The sequence below is a fragment of the Corapipo altera genome, unplaced genomic scaffold (assembly GCF_003945725.1).
Source record: "Corapipo altera isolate COAL_440 unplaced genomic scaffold, ASM394572v1 128, whole genome shotgun sequence".
NCBI lineage: Eukaryota > Metazoa > Chordata > Aves > Passeriformes > Pipridae > Corapipo > Corapipo altera.
The window spans coordinates 372,142-388,922 of NW_020885061.1; the positions used below are offsets into that span (position 1 = coordinate 372,142).

Consider the following 16,781-nt stretch of genomic DNA (forward strand, 5'->3'; position numbering starts at 1 on the left):
TTGGAAGGTTCCTGTGCCCATCCAGGTTAATTTTGGAAGGTTCAGGTATACCCCCCAAGGTTAATTGTAGGGGGTTCAGGTGCCCATCCAGGTTAATTTTGGAAGGTTCAGGTGCCCCTCCAGGTTAATTTTGGAAGGCTCAGGTATCCTCCAGGTTAATTTTGGAAGGTTCCTGTGCCCATCCAGGTTAATTTTGGAAGGCTCAGGTATCCCCCCCCAAGGTTAATTGTAGGGGGTTCAGGTGCCCCTCCAGGTTAATTTTGGGGGGTTCAGGTGCCCATCCAGGTTAATTTTGGAACGCTCAGGTATCCTCCAGGTTAATTTTGGAAGGCCCGGGTGCCCATCCAGGTTAATTTTGGAAGGTTCAGGTGCCCATCCAGGTTAATTTTGGAAGGTTCAGGTATCCCCAAGTTAATTGTAGGGTGTTCAGGTGCCCCTCCAGGTTAATTTTGGAAGGTTCCTGTGCCCCTCCAGGTTAATTTTGGAAGGTTCCTGTGCCCATCCAGGTTAATTTTGGAAGGCTCAGGTATCCCCCCCCAAGGTTAATTGTAGGGGGTTCAGGTGCCCCTCCAGGTTAATTTTGGGGGGTTCAGGTGCCCATCCAGGTTAATTTTGGAACGCTCAGGTATCCTCCAGGTTAATTTTGGAAGGTTCAGGTATCCCCAAGGTTAATTGTAGGGGGTTCAGGTGCCCCTCCAGGTTAATTTTGGAAGGTTCAGGTGCCCGTCCATGTTAATTTTGGAAGGTTCCTGTGCCCCTCCAGGTTAATTTGGAAGGTTCAGGTGCCCCTCCAGGTTAATTCTGGAAGGCTCAGGTATCCTCCAGGTTAATTTTGGAAGGCCCGGGTGCCCATCCAGGTTAATTTTGGAAGGTTCAGGTGCCCATCCAGGTTAATTCTGGAAGGTTCAGGTGCCCCTCCAGGTTAATTTTGGAAGGTTCAGGTGCCCCTCCATGTTAATTTCGGAAGGCCCGGGTGCCCCAGGGGTGATTTTCGGGGTCCCGGCGCCTGCGCGGTGCCGCCGGAAGGTCCGTCCCGCCCGGCGGATGTTGGGGGGCGGCCGCTGAGGGAGGAGGGGCCGGCGGAGGGGCAGCCCCGGAGCGTCGGTGGGGTCGGGGGGCTCAGGAGGAGCCCCGACAGCGCGGTAGGACCGGGCCGAGGGCGCTGAGGGAGCCGGGGCGCGGGGCGGGCTCGGGCCGGGCCGGTAACGGCGGCGGGCAGCGCTGGGGCCGGTGCCGGGCATGTCGCGACAGCGGGACGTGTCGGGAGGAGCCCCCGCCTGGCCCGTCCCGTTGTGAGGTATGTCGCGACAGGGGGTGGTGTCGGCAGGAGACCCCGACATCCCGCCGGGGTGTGGGGCTGCAGCGACCCGAGGGGGGCTCGGAAATGGCTGAAGGGGACGTGGCCCAGCGTGTCTGAGGGGTAACATCAATAATACACCTCATATAAAATATATCTGTGTATTATATATATTATCACCCCGCTAGCCCGAAGCAGGCAGGTCTCACGGAGCTGCGGAGCAAGGCTTTCTGATGTGAAGCGTAATTAAAGCTCGGAGATAACCCCCCCGAAGGTGGTGGTTTAATCACAGAAACAATTAAAATTAAACGGGAGTCCCTCAGGAGCGGCGTAGGGGGATATCAAACCCGGGATATCAAACCCGGGATATCTGACCTGGAATGTCCAACCCGGGAGTGCAGGGTGTGGTGGTGCCACTGCAGGACCTTTTCCCTGGCTTTGGTTGCACAAATTTCGGCTGTCCGGCTCCCCTGAGCTTCGGATCAGTGTCTTCCAGGGACACTGGGGTCTGGGAATTCTGCGTGCTGGTGGGATTGGCAGCAGGGGGGTTGGTTTTGTGGAATTTTGTGTGGGGTAGGTGGCATGTCCTGCGCTGAACAGCTGTGGGAAGGTTTGCATGTGGGAGACACGACTTGGGACTTTGGGCCCAAAAGGGCTTTGTTGGAAAAGGTCCGTGAGTTTCCAATTTCGTGAAAACGGTATTGGAGGCAAAGCTGCCAAATTTATTCGATTTTTGACATCCCAGAACTGTCTGGGTTGGAAGGGCCTTTAAAGCTCACCCAGTCCCACCCCCCTGCCACGGGCAGGGACACCTTCCACCAGCCCAGGTTGCTCCAAGCCCCGTCCAGCCTGGCCTTGGACACTTCCAGGGATCCGGGGGCAGCCGCAGCTTCCCTGGGCAAATCAATTAACGTGTTTATAGGTATGATTTTAATTTTTTTTTAAATTTTTAATTCTTACTCTGTAAGATTTGTATGGGTAAGATTTTAAGTGTTTTATAGAAAACACAGGCCTTGGCTCAAACCTACCAATCATTCGCTTTAAGAGCCGGACCGGACGATTCCGTGTGGGTTCCCTCCCGGGATATTCCATAACCCCCCTGGTTCTGTGTGCCCGTGTAGCACGTCCCGAGATGGCGGATGAGAACGAGGAGCTGCAGGCGGACGAGGAGCTCCCGGCTCCACCCGAGGACGGCTTCGAGCAGCTGGAGAACGACAGCCCCGCCGAGCGCAGCGGGCACGTGGCCGTCACCGACGGGCGCTGCATGTACGTCTGGGGAGGATACAAGGTACAGCTCCTCCTGGAATAACCCTCCTGCCATCCCCTTGCTCTCTGGGAGCGTTGCTCTGAGAGTATTGTGTTCAGCTCTGGGCCCCTCAGTTCAGGAAGGATATCGAGGTGCTGGAGCGGGTCCAGGGAAGAGCAACGAGGCTGGGGAAGGGACTGGAGCACAAGTCCTATGAGGAGAGGCTGAGGGAGCTGGGGTTGTTCAGTCTGGAGAAGAGAAGGCTTAGAGGCGACCTCATCACTCTCTTCAACTACCTGAAGGGAGGTTATAGCCAGGTGGGGGTTGGTCTCTTCTCCCAGGCAACCAACAACAGGACAAGGGGACATGGGCTCAAGCTCTGCCAGGGGAGGTTTAGGTTAGATGTTAGGAAGAAATTCTTTACAGAGAGGGTTATCAGGCATTGGAACGGCCCTACCCAGAGAGGTGGTGGATTCACCATCCCTGGAGGTTTTTAAAAAGAGATTGGACGTGGCCCTTAGTACCATGATATAGTAATTGGAGTTGGATCAGGGGTTGGACTTGATGATCTTGGAGGTCTTTTCCAACCCAATCTATTCTATGATTCTATGAAGTCAAAATCCCTCCCAAGTTGACAAATTATAACATTGGCACTGAGGTGTTTTGCAACGCTCGGAATAAATCACGAGCGTGTCAAACCTTGGCACGTAGATGACTTTTGGGGGGGAGGGGGGAGCGGGGTGTTGTTTGGCAGCTGGCGTAGGGAATATTGTCTGATTGGAATTGTGCACCGTGGGAGGGGTGATGGTGTTCCAGCATTGTCAGCACAGCTGTATTTTGGGTGTGAAAGATCCCAGGTCGGTCGGTGTCACGCTGGTGGGGGGAGGGGGGGGGAGTGTGCGTGTGCTGCAGCACAAAATGATTTTGCAGTTTTGACAGCAAAGGTGAATTGTCAGTGAGCTCAGTCATAGATTGGTGTCGTGCAGGGGGTGGGGGAATTAAGAAGGAAATTTTGGCTCGTTTCTGCCCCCTGGTTTGGGCTGTAAAACAGAGGTTTAGCTTCCATTTACCCCCCTGGGAGCTCATGTGGTCTCCAGCAGACACTAAATTAGGCTGAGTCCTGCTCTCTGTGTGGGTGGGAGGCACAGGAGTGCAACAGGCACTGCTCCTGCCCTGTTCTGGCCTGTGATTAGATCTCTGAGGGGGTGTGAACATTCCCAGGAGTCTGTAGTTCCATGTGTCAGACATCCTTCTAACATTCCGTTTTCTCCTCTGTCCTGTTCTGCAGAATGCCCAAGTTCGGGGATTTTATGACTTCTACCTGCCTAGGGATGAAATATGGATCTACAACATGGAAACTGGAAGATGGTACAGTAAATAATTAACTTAATTTGGGGAAAAAAATCAAATAAATCCTTAAATTGGTATAGAAACCATTCTGAGGGGCTGAGCAGGGAAAGAATTCCCTGAATCCTTCGTTCCCACCTATCAAACTGTTGCAAAAACGTGTAGAATATTTCAGGTTTGGGTGGGTTTTTCCTGTAAAAACATCAGATATGTTTTCCCAGAGTGAAGTAGGAGAGGCAGCTTGGACAGACAGCCTGGACAGGAGTGTGTGATCACCAGTGTGAAGTGTTTTGGGATGCCTGGGATAGGACACAGCACATGGGAATTGTATTTGTACCACTTTTGATGGCAGTGGTACTCAGGGAACCCCTGCTGAGTTTTCTAATTTGTTGTTCTCTCAAGGAGTTGTTTTTAAACATTGATGCAGCCAAAGAAACTCCTCAGTGCTTAGTGGGATTTCAGCCGTGCTTCCAGCCCTCCCTGAGATTAGGGACAGCCTTGAACAGGGGCTGGAAGCTCCTCTGTGGTTGTGATGTTTACAAACAGGAAAAATCCAGTAGCAAAACAGAAACCTGCAGTTTAGGCGGGCGCTTCCTCTTTGCCTGAGGATTTGGAACATTCCAAACTCCTGAGCTGGGCAGACAGGATTCCCACTCCCCTCAAAAAACCCCATGTATTAATTAAATCACATTTTCCTCACCCCCTCCATCATCCCAGCTTAATTTTTTTAAATGTTTTCACCTGCAGAGGTGTGAAGAACTCATGACTGAGTGTCCACAGTTGGAACTCAAACCACACTGACAGTGTCATAAAATTCCGCTCCAGATAAAACCCTTCATGTCTCGTTTTGATCAGGTGAAATATTTCACACCCTTCTTTTAGGAAGAAGAGCAAAACAGAGGGAGATGTTCCCCCCTCCATGTCTGGGAGCTGTGCTGTGTGTGTGGACAGAGTGGTGTATCTCTTTGGAGGGCACCACGCACGGGGCAACACAAACAAGGTCAGCAATCCGTTTATTCCATCATTTCCCATGGGGATTGTGCCCTGGAAGCTTTACAGGAACACCCTGACCTGGCATTTGTTCTGGTCTTGTGCAATTCACCCCATAAACTCACCCCGTGCCTCTGAGTTTGCTGCTTTGGAAAGATGGGAATTGCCTGAAATAATATCAGGAGGGGATCTGGAGCTGCTCTGTGGTGGTTTAAATGTTTCTCTTCTCTGGAGTCTCTGATAATCCCAGAATCACTAAGGTTGGAAAAGACCTCCAAGATCATCGAGTCCAACCTGTGACCAATTCCCCACCCTGCCAACTACAATTAATTAATAATATTTTCTGATGTTGTGGCAGTGTGGTTTAAATTAAATAGTTTAGGCCTGCATAAACATATAGTTTATATATTTAAATATATAGCTTATATATAGACATATATTTAAATATAGACTTACATATTTAAATATATAACCATAAACTGGAAGGAGCTTGATGCAGTTTTTGCAGACAGTTTGAAACAAACTACCTTTATAAAGTGTGACTTCCTTCCTGCTCTGGCATTCTTACATTTCAGTTCTTTTATACATGTGTAGCAGCTATTTCTCTCCCTGTAAAAGGATGCAACATGCAGAGAAGGGACAACACTATAACAAACCCCACTTTTTTCGATTTCTTTTGACCAATTTTTGAATTATGAGACAATTGTTATTCTGTGCACACTTTCAGTGTAGCCCACCTCAGCTTCTGGATGGTGAAACTCAGTGTTCATAACCTGTTACTTGTTTAAAAAGCGTTTGAATCTGCAAAGGATAAAGGATTTGTGAATCCATATTTTGTTCCAAATGTTTTCAGCGCTCCAGTTTTCAGCCAAGAAAAGGACTTTTCATTATTTCTCTTCCTTTGCCAATGCACGTTAATTAAAAGTTACTCTTATAACACCGGTCAGACTGAAGCTTTGAACAAATTCGGATTGAAAAAAAAAAAAGAAAAGTTTAAACATTTCTTTTTTTTTTTTATTTCCTCCAGTTCTACATGTTGAATTCCAGATCCACGGACAAGGTGCTGCAGTGGGTGCGAGTGGAGTGTGAGGGGGTGCCCCCCTCATCCAAGGACAAACTCGGGGTGTGGGTCTACAGGAACAAGTAAGGGCCCCACGGGGACTCCCCTTTCATCCCTCCAGGTCATGTCTTTGCTCTGCTTTTTTGTTTGAACAAGAGCTGCTTGTTCAAACTCAAGGAGGACTCGAGGTTGCCCAGAACGAGGGATGTGTTGGATGAACTGCTGGTGGTGTTTTTACTGAGTTGGGAGCGTGTCCCAGAGGTGCCAGAAGGCCTCTTGGCATTGCAAACCTTGGGAAAGATGAGGGAGACAAGGTGTTGAAGGCAAAAATGTTGTTGACTTTTGCACCCTCCTCTCATTATTCATTCACTGTGGTGCTGGTTGGGGTGTTCACCTGGAGAAGAGAAGGCTCCAGGGAGAGCTGAGAGCCCCTTACAGGACCTAAAGGGGCTCCAGGAGAGCTGGAGAGGGACTGGGGACAAGGGATGGAGGGACAGGACACAGGGAATGGCTTCCCACTGCCAGAGGGCAGGGAGAGATGGGATATTGGGAAGAAATTCTCCCCTGTGAGGGTGGTGAAGCCCTGGCACAGGTTTCCCAGGGAAGCTGTGGCTGCCCCTGGATCCCTGGAAGTGTCCAAGGCCAGGTTGGATGGGGCTTGGAGCAGTCTGGGATACTGGAAGGTGTCCCTGCCCATAGCAGGGAGTGGGACTGGGTGAGCTATAAGGTCCCTTCTGAACCAAACCATTTTGTGATTTTTGTGGTGATTCTGGAGTAAACTTTATAGCAGCTTGTGCTGTTGGCCATTCCGTGGAGAGAGAGCTCACAGTTAGGATAATTACTGTGGAATTTGCTGCAGAGACCCAGGAAAGAGAAAAATCCTTGTGTGTCCCTTCCAACTCAGGCTATCCTGTGATTCCATGAAATTGCCCATGGTGCTGGTTTTCAGGTTCTTGGTGTGGAGAGAGAGCTCATCATTACCATACCTGATGTGATCAGTTCTGATGGAAATCTGAGTTGTGGGTGTTTAATTAGGTGGTGCAGATTGTTTGCCATCACTCCATAATCCAGTAGGAATTCCTGGCAAAGCCATGCCATTGGTTTCTTACAGAGGCTAAAACCCAAAGATAAAACTGGAAGGTGAATCCCATTTAAACCCCAGGAGAGCCTTGTGGGAGCCCTAATGGCGAAGGCTGAAGTGCAGAGACCAGGCAGCACACCCTGGTGGCTTCATATATTTGGAACTGGAGCAAAGCTTGGAAGCCTGAGGCCTGGGAAGCAGCTCCAGAGGGATTTAGTGTGGGTGGTAGGGTCGATTAGGCAAGAAGTGGGGCCCCACACCTGGAAAACTTGCACTGTAGATGCACTGAAAGTAGTGAAGCCAAAGGAGATTCTCTGATTTTCCAGTTTGAGCACAGCCTTTACAGAACTTTAATTTACACCAAGAGATGTGACAGGATTTCTCACAGATCTTGGTCCATGTTTCCTTTCAGGCTGATATTTTTTGGAGGTTATGGCTATTTTCCTGAAGGGAAACAACGGGGAACCTTTGAATTCGATGAGACCTCTTTTTGGGTAAGTAACCCTGGAAGTCATTTCTACTTCAACTTCAATATTTAATCAGTGCTTATTAAAACCTGTTGCTTATTTATGATTTTCAAAGAATTCAGGTCTTCCCAGAGGGTGGAATGACCACGTGCATGTTCTGGACCTTGAGACTTTCACTTGGAGCCAGCCCATAACTATGGTAATTATTGGTCTTGTGTCAATTAATTAAGTTACAGCTCAGTAATATTACACAGTAGTGCTCTTGGAGCTGTTTAAACCATACATCTACACAGATCCACTCTCCAAAACCAGGAAATTTACCTTTTCTTTTGATCTGTCATCATCTTTTTTTTTTTCTTTTCCCTGTGACTTGCTTCCTTTCACGCTCCAGTGGCCTTGTGCTCACGGGGAGCTCCAGAGAATGAAATGTGTGGTTTGCTGTCACCCTCCCTGCAATGTGAGCCTTTGGGACGTGTCACTTGGGTGCTGAAGTGTGGCCAAGATAGAATCAAACACTCCCAGTTGCAAATGCACACATTTGAAGTGTCCCTGAAGTATTCAGGAACAGGGAAAAAGGGGTGCTATTGCCACGGAGCTGGAGGAAATGAAATTTGAGACAAGTAACCCCAGATTGCCAAAGAATTGCTTTGTCTTACTGCACACAGGCCTCAAGGATTTCAGAAACTCAAGGAAAATAACATCTAATAGAACCATAGAATCTAAGAATGGTTTGGGCTGGAAGGAACCTTAAAGCCCATCCAGTTCCAACCCCCTGCCATGGGCCAGGACACCTTCCACTAGCCCAGATGGCTCCAAGCCCCGTCCACATTGGCCTTGGACACTTAATGATTTATGCATGTAATGATTTATTATGCCACTGTCTCATTTACAGTCTGTCTTTTGTGGCTAAAAGCACAATTTATACACTTCAAGAGGGAAAAAAATAAATCCCATTTTTAATGAGTTTGCTGATCCTCCGTCTGTCAAAAAGCGAGTCTGCGCACAGAATGACTTACTGGCTGGTTTTTTTTTCACTCTGTTCTTTGTTGGCCTTTAATCTGAGTTTCTCTGAGCCTTTTTTCTCCTTGGTTTATGGTGTCACTGTTTCCTTTCCCAGGGTAAAACCCCGTCCCCTCGAGCCGCTCACGCCTGTGCCACAGTTGGGAACAGGGGTTACGTGTTCGGAGGCAGATACAGGGTAAGCCCAGCCCAGTTTAACCCTGGGATGCTCAAACCTAAGCTGGGTATCTGAACCACCATCTGCTTTGTTGTAGGAGTCCAGGATGAACGACTTTTACTACCTGGACCTGGACACTTGGGAGTGGAACGAAATGTGGGTACTAAAACTTGATCCGCTAAAGTTCTTTGCTGTGTCTAAAGAAATTAAACTTGTTGGGTCAGATGCACAGGGCGAAGCTGAATCGTGCAGATCCCTGAAAAGCAACCAGAGCAGAAAAGAGCAGTGGGATTTTACTGTCCCTCCTGTGTAATTGGGGGTGTTTTCATTGCAATCCAGACTCACACAAGGCATCTGCCCGGTCGGCCGGTCGTGGCATTCCTTAACACCGATTTCCTCGGATCACCTCTTCCTCTTTGGAGGATTCACCACAGACAAGCAGCCACTGAGTAAGTCATTCCAGAGGGATTTGGTGTTGTCTTTGTGCTCTTGAACAGCTGCGCACAGAAGCTTGAATTATTGCTTGAATTCCTTCTAAATTCCTCCTGTGCACTTGTGATCCATCTCCTCACGGCCAGCAGCTAATTCCACAGAGGAGGATGTGGAGTGTTTGGAGACACTATTATTTATAGCAAATCATCTGCTCTACAAGTGTATCTAATGCAAATTGCAGTTAGTAGGAGCTTTACAGTTCTCCATCTTCACTTCTATAAACCTCTGTTACATTAAACACCTGTTGTCAAACAGGAGCCAATGTTTTATAAGGTTTTTCCTAAAATACTTGATTTGTTTAGGAACAGAAATGGGTTGTGCTCCACTGGAGTACGTGTTTATTGCTGGAAATCTGACAGAACCAATGGAATCCTGTTTATATTTGGGACTTTGCTTGTTTGCAGGTGATGCTTGGATTTATTGTATCAGCAAGAACGAGTGGATACAGTTTGAGCATAACTATTCCGAAAAACCAAGGTATGGCAGACAATTTCCTGGAAACTTGTTATAAAAGGAGTGTGGAAGCACTTAGTGGTGGCTGTGAGAGACAGGATACACGTTCCTCTCCACAGCTCTTGCTTTCCATGTGTCCCAGAGGTGCAGGTGTGTTGTGCTCCCAGAATTCCAGGTGAACACCACACAGGGCGGGTGCTGGAGGCAGCCTTTGGCTCAGTGTCTGTGAAATGGCGGGAAACATGGAATTTGGGGGTTGATCTCGGTATTTAGGGTTGATTTGGCTGCAGAGGCCTGTGACTGCCAGCAGCAGAGCTAAGTGGAACCAGTGTGTCCCTGCTGTCCCAGCAAACTGGGCATGGGCTGGTGTCACAGAGCCAGTGGCTCAGCCCGTGCACACCCAGGATGATTCTGGCTTCCTGCTGAGTAAATAAGAGTTGATGACCTGCAATTTAAAGCATCAAAAACCTCTGTGGTGCACATGTGGGGCATGGAAAACACATCTTGGAGTTCTTGGGATCCATCTTGTTTGGGAAGTGCTCTGATCCAGGTTAATGAGTTAAAGCAGCAATGTTTCCTGGCCTGGCTTTCAGTGCTCCTGGGGATGAGGAGGGATCTTCCTGGGGCAGTGAGAAGGCTGAGCTGGGTTTTTTGGGTTAATGCAGTGCTGCCTTCTGTTTGTAGGCTGTGGCACACGGCCTGTGCCAGCGAGGAGGGAGAGGTGATTGTGTTTGGGGGCTGTGCCAACAACCTGCTCGCCCACTCCAAAGCTGTAAGTTGACTTGGAGCGTTCCCTTCCTGGTGCTGGCTCACTCCAGCCAGTTGAGGTGGTTGTAGTTGGCATTGGGATCTTGTGGGGATCACAGAGGTGCGTAAACAAAACCTGAGGAGGACATGGTTTGCTTGTGTCCAGAGTCCCTCAGTGCAGATGCCTGAAGGCTTGGAAACCTGAAGACTTCCTGTAGTGGAAGTGTCCCTGCCCATGGCAGGGGTTTGGAAGGAGATGGGCTTTAAGATCCCTTCCAACCAAAACCACTCTGTGATTCCTTGATTCCATGATCTGTGTGGGTGAGCCTGAGCTGGGTTGGCTCCTGCTGTAGCAGTGTGAACTCATATAACCCATTTTCTTCTCTCTCTCTCTCTGTCCCCACCCCCAGGCTCACAGTAACGAAATCCTTGTGTTCTCCCTACAACCAAGATCTCTCGTAAGGTAAGAAAGCAAGACTTCAACATTAAACTCTCGTGTCCCCAGCTTAGATGTCAGGAAGAAATTCCTTACTGTGAGCAGGGTGAGGCCCTGGCACAGGTTGCCCAGAGAAACTGTGGCTGTCCCATCCCTGGAAGTGTCCCAAGGCCAGGTGGGAGCAACCTGGACTAGTGGAAGGTGTCCCTGCCTGTGGCAGGAGGTGGAACTGGATGAGCTTTAAGGTCCTTCCCAACCCAAACCATTCTGTGATTTTAGGATAAGTGGTGTAGGGGTACCACCAGACCTTTTTATGTTCCTAAAATACTGGAAAGCCCTTCTCCTAAGGAATGCTACCAGAGCAGCAGCCAGTTGTGAGGATGGAGCAGGATTCCTCTCAGCACGTGTTTGGCACTGCTGAAGAGAACCATCTCCAAGGAACGAGCTTCCCTTGCAGCCTTACCCCTGCTGACAGCATCCATGTCTCCCCTCTCCCAGGCTGTGCCTCGAAGCAGTGATTTGCTTCAAGGAGATGCTGGCCAGTTCCTGGAATTGCCTCCCCAAGCACTTGCTGCACAGTGTCAACCAGCGCTTCGGAAGCAACAACACCTCTGGCTCCTGAGCCCTGGGGCAGCCCCGGGGGAAACGATCCGAACATTAAAGGTGTGTAGGTTAAACCTCTGTGTCGTACTAGGTAGTCGCTTCTCACCTTTACGTTGCATGTGAATGGCCTAGAGAGAACCTATTTTTGTGTCAAGATGTTTGCAATAAATGTATTTAATGCAAGTGGAGATGTAGCCTGAGCCTAAGCTGAAACTAGTTCTGGGGTTGTGCACCTTGAGGTGGGTGTGAGGCCACCCTGAGCCTGTGGAGACACGTGTGGGAGAGTCCCCAGTCCAGGAGCTGGGGACTCTGGAGGCTGCACAGGGAATGCTGAGCACGCCATGACCATGGAGTGTTGCTTTAGGCCAGGCTGCAGGTCCTGTTGTAATCCACAGCTTAACATTTTGCCACAAATGCTTAAGGTCAGAGAAGCAGGGTTGGGAAATTGTCCGTTTTCAGTCGATAAATTGTCGTAAACCTCGAGATGTCAAAGTACCACTCCTCTCTGCTTGGCTGTAGTTTGGTTTTTTGGAACTCTTTTATGTTGTGGAACTTCAATTGTGAACCTTAGGTAGCAGATATTCTGCCCTGAGAGTGTAACTGAAAGTACTTGAGCCTGTTCCCAGCCATGTCTGTACCTGTGGAACTCCCCTGGAGCAGCCCCAAGGGTGGAGGGACACAGAGAAGGGCAGGGCTGCCTTGGCTGCTCCAGCTCTGAGGGGACATGGAGGACAGGAACGGGCCATGCTGCTGTGGGGAAGCAGGAGAATCATGTTTTAAGCTGTCTTCAAAAAAACAATTAAAAACTTGGACTTCTAGAACAATTCCTGTGCTGTAATTCCTGATAGATCCCATGGGTTTATCCTGACTCCCAGTCCCTGCCCTTCCTCCCCTCCACAAGGTAACAGTTCTGCTCAGCCAGGCTGGGGGGTGGGAGAAGAGGATGGGGTCAAATCATCATTGGATGGATCTTAGTTTTGGGACCCCCAAACGTTACATCTTCACAGGGTCACCATCAGCTCCCCCCCTGACAGACACCGTTATCCTCCTTCATGAAAGAATTTAAAGGAATTCACTTATTCCCAGCCTTGGGCAATGCCCACAGCCTGTAATTACAGAAAAATTGGAAGCAATTTTAGAGGTAAAGAAACTTCCAAACTAAAGAACCACCTGCCCTGCACACTGTGTCATCCTCCAGCCCAGAGCCACCTCTCCTGGGGGTGCCAGCACCTCCAGAGGCAAAAACAAGGGACAAACATCCATGGAGCCAGCTCTGGTTTAATGGAGGCTGTGGAGATGAGCAGGGCAGGAAGAAAAGGAGGTTATTTTTAGAAAATACAATGAAGTTGGGTTCAAACAGCCCAGAGAGGCTCCTGGAGGGCTCCCACGGGAACACAGCCCTGGCCTCCACACTAATGGAGCTGCAGACAAACATTTACCTCCACTCCTGGCTGATCCTGGTCCTGCTCCTCCTGCGCACAAAGAAAGGACAGTCAGAGCTGGAGGGAGCACACAGCTGCTCCTTCCTCCCCCTGACCCTGGGGACAATCAATGCTTTATCAGCAGTACCCAGAAAGCCACATTCTCCCTGCCAGGAGAGCTGGACTCGTTGCAAAGCAAAGGTAAGACCATTTTGATGTGGGTGGGGGGTGGAGTGTTTCTTCCCACCCTCCAGTTTGCCTGGCACACGCCAGGCTGGGAGGGAGAGATGAGGCCCAGAGATACCAACTCCCCACAGCAGAGCTGGGAGCTCAGGTACAGCTCAGCTGAGTGGGAGGTGTTGACTGCCCTGGATCCTGGGACTCCTCTGAGCCCCAGTTGTGGCTGTGCTGGGAACAGGACGTGCACAGGGATTGCTGCAGGGCTTTGGGAAACCAACAGGCTCCCTGAGCTGTGCCATTTGGCACAAAGCCCAAAAACCATGAGGAGCAGCTCAGCTCCCTCACAGTGCCAGGAGAGCACTCCTCTCTGTGGAGGCTTTTCTGCAGGGATCTGTGGGCAGATGGGAATGGAGCATCAACACATGGAGCAGCTCAGCTGTGGACACACCAACTATGGGCAACTGGGTTGTAACACTTTCAGCTTTCCAGTTCTTGAAAATCCCAGCTTTGGTGAATGGGAAAGGTGGGTACTCTGGGTGTTCCATCCCTGTTCCATCCCTGCGGGTGCAGGGAGAGCTCCGGGATCCCAGCAGGGACCCCGCTGCTCAGAGGTCCCGGCTCAGGGCGGACACCCTGGATACCAGGAGGTATCCCCGGCTCAGGGATCCCAGCACCGGGCTGGCACAGACCCACCAGCGATGGGTTTGGCATCCCCAGGTTTTCCAGCCGTGCAGCCGAGCCACCGACCACAGGGAGAGCTCGACCCGGGGCACTTTCCTGGCAGCCGTGGTGGAGGGATGAGCGTGTCACCTGGATGCTCAGGACAACAGGTAGGTGACATCCCTTGAGCTGTCTCAGGGGTAGCTCCGTGATGTGTGTCCAGGGCCAGCTGCCTTCCAGGGACTTTGAGGGGCTGGTCCCCAAGGACAGAGTAAATGGGGCAGTGGGGCAGCAGCAGTGGGTGATGCTGATTCCACCGGGGAAGTGGTGGAAATGCAGCAGATGGTGATTCCAGCAGGTGGTGATTGTGTCAGGGAAGTGGTGGACTCATCATCCCTGGAAGTGTTCAAGAAACGTGTGGATGTGGCGTATGGGGGCGTAGCTAAATGGTGGGCTTGGCAGTGCTGGGGGAATGGTTGGACCTGATGGTCTCTGAGGTCTTTCCCAGTGTTAATGATTCCATGATTCCATGCTGTGGGCTGTCTGCTGTTGGTGGGAATGGGAGCAGTCCTGGGCAGAGGGAAAGGCTGCAGCGTGTCCCTCCTGCAACCTTGGCTAACAAGAGCCAGTGGGGCTCCTGGGTGCTGGGAAGTGGGACCTGAAAGTGAAAATGAAAGGGAAACTCTGGGAAGTGGCAGGAGAAGGGGCAGCGTGAGAGCATCACTGCAAAACCCAGCGAGGCAAAGCACAGCAGGCAACAGGCTGGGATGTGCTTGGATGTTCCCCAGAGAAGGATCCTTGTGCTGCAAGATGTTCCAGAGCCACCCCTGTAGGCACCCTGATCCCTGATTCCAGCATGTCTCTTAAATTTACACTGGAAGTCAGGGGTCAGAGGCTGGCAGAGGAGCTCTGTTCTCAGGGCACACGCAGTGCCAGCTGTGCTTGCAGTCTCCAGAGCTGCCCCAGGGTGGCTTTGCCCCACAGGCTGATGAGTGCCCCTTGCCCTGCCCCTCTCCAAAGTGCAATGGGACACAAGGAGTGAAAGGACCACAGAGAACCAGAGGGAGACATTTGTGCCTCCCTCCCTGAGAACTGCTTGGGAAGCACTTTCCTTGGGAAGCAGGCCCCTTGCCTCCCCAGGGATGACCCAAGTCTTGCGTTTTTTTGGGGAACTGCAGCACACCCACCACTGCAGATCAGCAAGATCTTCGAGTGCAGAATGCTGTGCAAGTGGCCCTTCAGGACAGGCCCCTTTGCAGCCTGAAGTGCCCTGGGGGTGTGTGCCCACGGCACAAGGGGAAAAGAGAGGCAGGAGCGGGCCCGTGAGCTGCAGGGTTGAGGGTTTGTGCCCTTTCAGTTGCACCAAGACACAGATAAGGGGGAGAAAGCCAGGGTTTATTAACATCAGGGGTAGGGGAAGGATGAAGTGGGGTCAGGAGAAGGGAATGGAAGGAGGGAGCCGTCCCTGGGGCTGCAGAGGCCAGGAGCTGGCTGGCCTTGCGGGCTGGCTCAGTTGGGCCCAGCATCAGCTGGAGCTGCAGCCACGCTGAGAAGTGGTCCCTGGTCTGTGGTGGGGGGCTGTTGCAGGGACATTGGTCGTCTCAGCGGAGCAGGTGGAGTTCTCATGGCACGGCTGTAAGTGGCCACGAGTGCAGCTCTCATGTTGCAGACGGAGGGGCAGTCGTCCTCACTCATGGCTGTAAGGGCTGGAAGAGAGAGGAAGGGAGCCGGGGTCAGAGCGCAGCTGTGCAGGGACCCCAGGAGCCCCTCCTGCCAGGGCCATGCCGGGCAGGTCTTGGCACGGCCAGGAGGGAGCAGGGGCCAAGGGGATGAGCGGGAAGGTGCTGGGCACCAATGGGCACCCTGCCCATGCCATGTGTGTGCGCTCTGGCCACGGTGTGCAGGGAGCAGAGCCCTGTGCAGGCAGGGCAGGGATTGCAGCTCCCTGCCCAGGGTGTGTGCTGGTCCCCGGCAGCCCCCAGGGAGGCCCCGCTGCCCTCACTCACCCTTGAGGATGGGCCACAGGTCTTGCTGCCGCTCCCTCATGTGCCAGCCGGCCACCCCTGGGAAGAGAGAGGCTGTCAGGGCCCCAGGGGCTCCGCATCGGGAGGCCCCGGGGCTGGGCTGGCAGAGGGCGGCAGCAGCCGCCAGGGCACTCGGGGCTCCCCAGCACATCCCTGGGCCGCATCCTGCTGCCGCTGCAGCAGCCGGGGCTGGGGCCGAGCTGCAGCGGGGCGGGGAGGGACCGCGGCCTTGGGGCTCACCCATGAACCTGACGGCCGCCTCTCGCAGGGGCTCCTGTGGGCTCTGCAGGTAGGGCAGGGCCTGCTGCAGGTGCTCGCCCCTTCGGCTCATGTCCTTTTCCATCTGCAGAGAGCAGGGGGGTGTCTGTGGTTGCAGCAGTGGGCAGCAGTGCACAGGGCCAGCCCCACACGCTGGGCATCAGGGGCTTCTCCAGCCTGGGGCTGGGCCTTTGCACTCGTCCTTACCAGGCAATCACAGAACCTGAAGGGCTGCTCTGTCTTCAGCAGCTGCTCCAGGTCCTTCCTCTTGAGGAAGCTTGCAGCCCAGAGCAGTGCTTCCCGAGCGGCCTGCAGAGCAGCAGAGAGCGGGACATGGCACCGCAGCCCAGGGCACAGCCCCTGTGTCCCTGCTCCAAGGCCAGCAGGAGGCTGGAGGCCTTGAGGCCCCAGGGCAGGAGGCAGCCCAGCCCCTGCCACGGGGACACCAGAGCCCAGCAGTGCTCACCTCTGCCACGCGCTGGTTCTCGTCGTGCCAGCGGAAGAACAGTGGGACCAGGCTCTGGCGCACCTGCATCTCCCAGGGCTCTGTTCCCTCTTCCGCCAGCAGCTCCATCACCTCTCGGAAGAGGCGAATGGAGAGCAGCTGCACGTGGCTGTTGTCCTGGGGCCAAAGAAGACACAAAGACATCAGCACTGCCTGCTCCAGGCCCATCAGGCCCACCAAGTTTCCTGGCAGCACCCAGTGCCTGTGGCTGGGGGCACAGAGCCTTACGTTGTCAAAGACTGGCCGGAGCGCCTCAGCCAGCCTCGGGGCAGTGGAGCTGAACCCGTCACTGTTTTCTCCATCCTGGAGCACATTCCGGAACAGAGAGAGGGTCATG

The 16,781-nt window shown here is 52.3% G+C and overlaps 2 protein-coding genes across 3 annotated transcripts; one reads left to right on the plus strand and one right to left on the minus strand.

Annotated features, from left to right (window-relative positions):
• Nucleotides 1-1,016: 1,016 nt before the first annotated feature.
• KLHDC2 (kelch domain containing 2) lies at nt 1,017-12,217 on the plus strand. 2 transcript variants are annotated; one of them, XM_027668976.1, is made up of 14 exons: nt 1,017-1,142; nt 2,419-2,585; nt 3,832-3,911; nt 4,773-4,890; nt 5,908-6,023; nt 7,434-7,515; nt 7,604-7,687; nt 8,606-8,686; nt 8,763-8,821; nt 9,005-9,114; nt 9,562-9,634; nt 10,295-10,382; nt 10,768-10,820; nt 11,292-12,217. In XM_027668976.1, exons 2-14 carry the CDS (start codon nt 2,430-2,432, stop codon nt 11,413-11,415), a joined length of 1,224 nt encoding a protein of 407 aa, XP_027524777.1. In that variant the 5' UTR covers nt 1,017-1,142; nt 2,419-2,429; the 3' UTR covers nt 11,416-12,217. The 2 variants fall into 2 exon arrangements, with proteins under 2 accessions (XP_027524777.1, XP_027524776.1); XM_027668975.1 differs by lacking the exon at nt 1,017-1,142 and adding an exon at nt 1,178-1,297 and having other exon boundaries at nt 11,292-12,214.
• Nucleotides 12,218-15,035: 2,818 nt separating this feature from the next.
• Nucleotides 15,036-16,775, minus strand: LOC113959748 (maestro heat-like repeat-containing protein family member 6). Its single transcript, XM_027668971.1, has 6 exons — nt 16,673-16,775; nt 16,406-16,561; nt 16,147-16,248; nt 15,922-16,024; nt 15,664-15,720; nt 15,036-15,363 (listed from the first exon to the last, which is right to left on the minus strand). Exons 2-6 carry the CDS (start codon nt 16,511-16,513, stop codon nt 15,167-15,169), a joined length of 567 nt encoding a protein of 188 aa, XP_027524772.1. The 5' UTR covers nt 16,514-16,561; nt 16,673-16,775; the 3' UTR covers nt 15,036-15,166.
• Between the last annotated feature and the right edge of the window lie 6 nt (nt 16,776-16,781).

Bases quoted from the DNA above. Each gene is read 5' to 3' on its own strand.
- LOC113959748 (XM_027668971.1), bottom strand. From the start codon at position 16,513: ATGGAGCTGCTGGCGGAAGAGGGAACAGAGCCCTGGGAGATGCAGGTG. The intron at 16,249-16,405 runs GTGAGCACTGCT...GCTGCTCTGCAG, and splicing joins AGAACCAGCGCGTGGCAGAG to GCCGCTCGGGAAGCACTGCT. The intron at 15,364-15,663 runs GTGAGTGAGGGC...TCTCTCTTCCAG, and splicing joins CCTGTGGCCCATCCTCAAGG to CCCTTACAGCCATGAGTGAG.
- KLHDC2 (XM_027668976.1), top strand. From the start codon at position 2,430: ATGGCGGATGAGAACGAGGAGCTGCAGGCGGACGAGGAGCTCCCGGCT. The intron at 3,912-4,772 runs GTACAGTAAATA...CCCTTCTTTTAG, and splicing joins AACATGGAAACTGGAAGATG to GAAGAAGAGCAAAACAGAGG. The intron at 7,516-7,603 runs GTAAGTAACCCT...TGATTTTCAAAG, and splicing joins TCGATGAGACCTCTTTTTGG to AATTCAGGTCTTCCCAGAGG.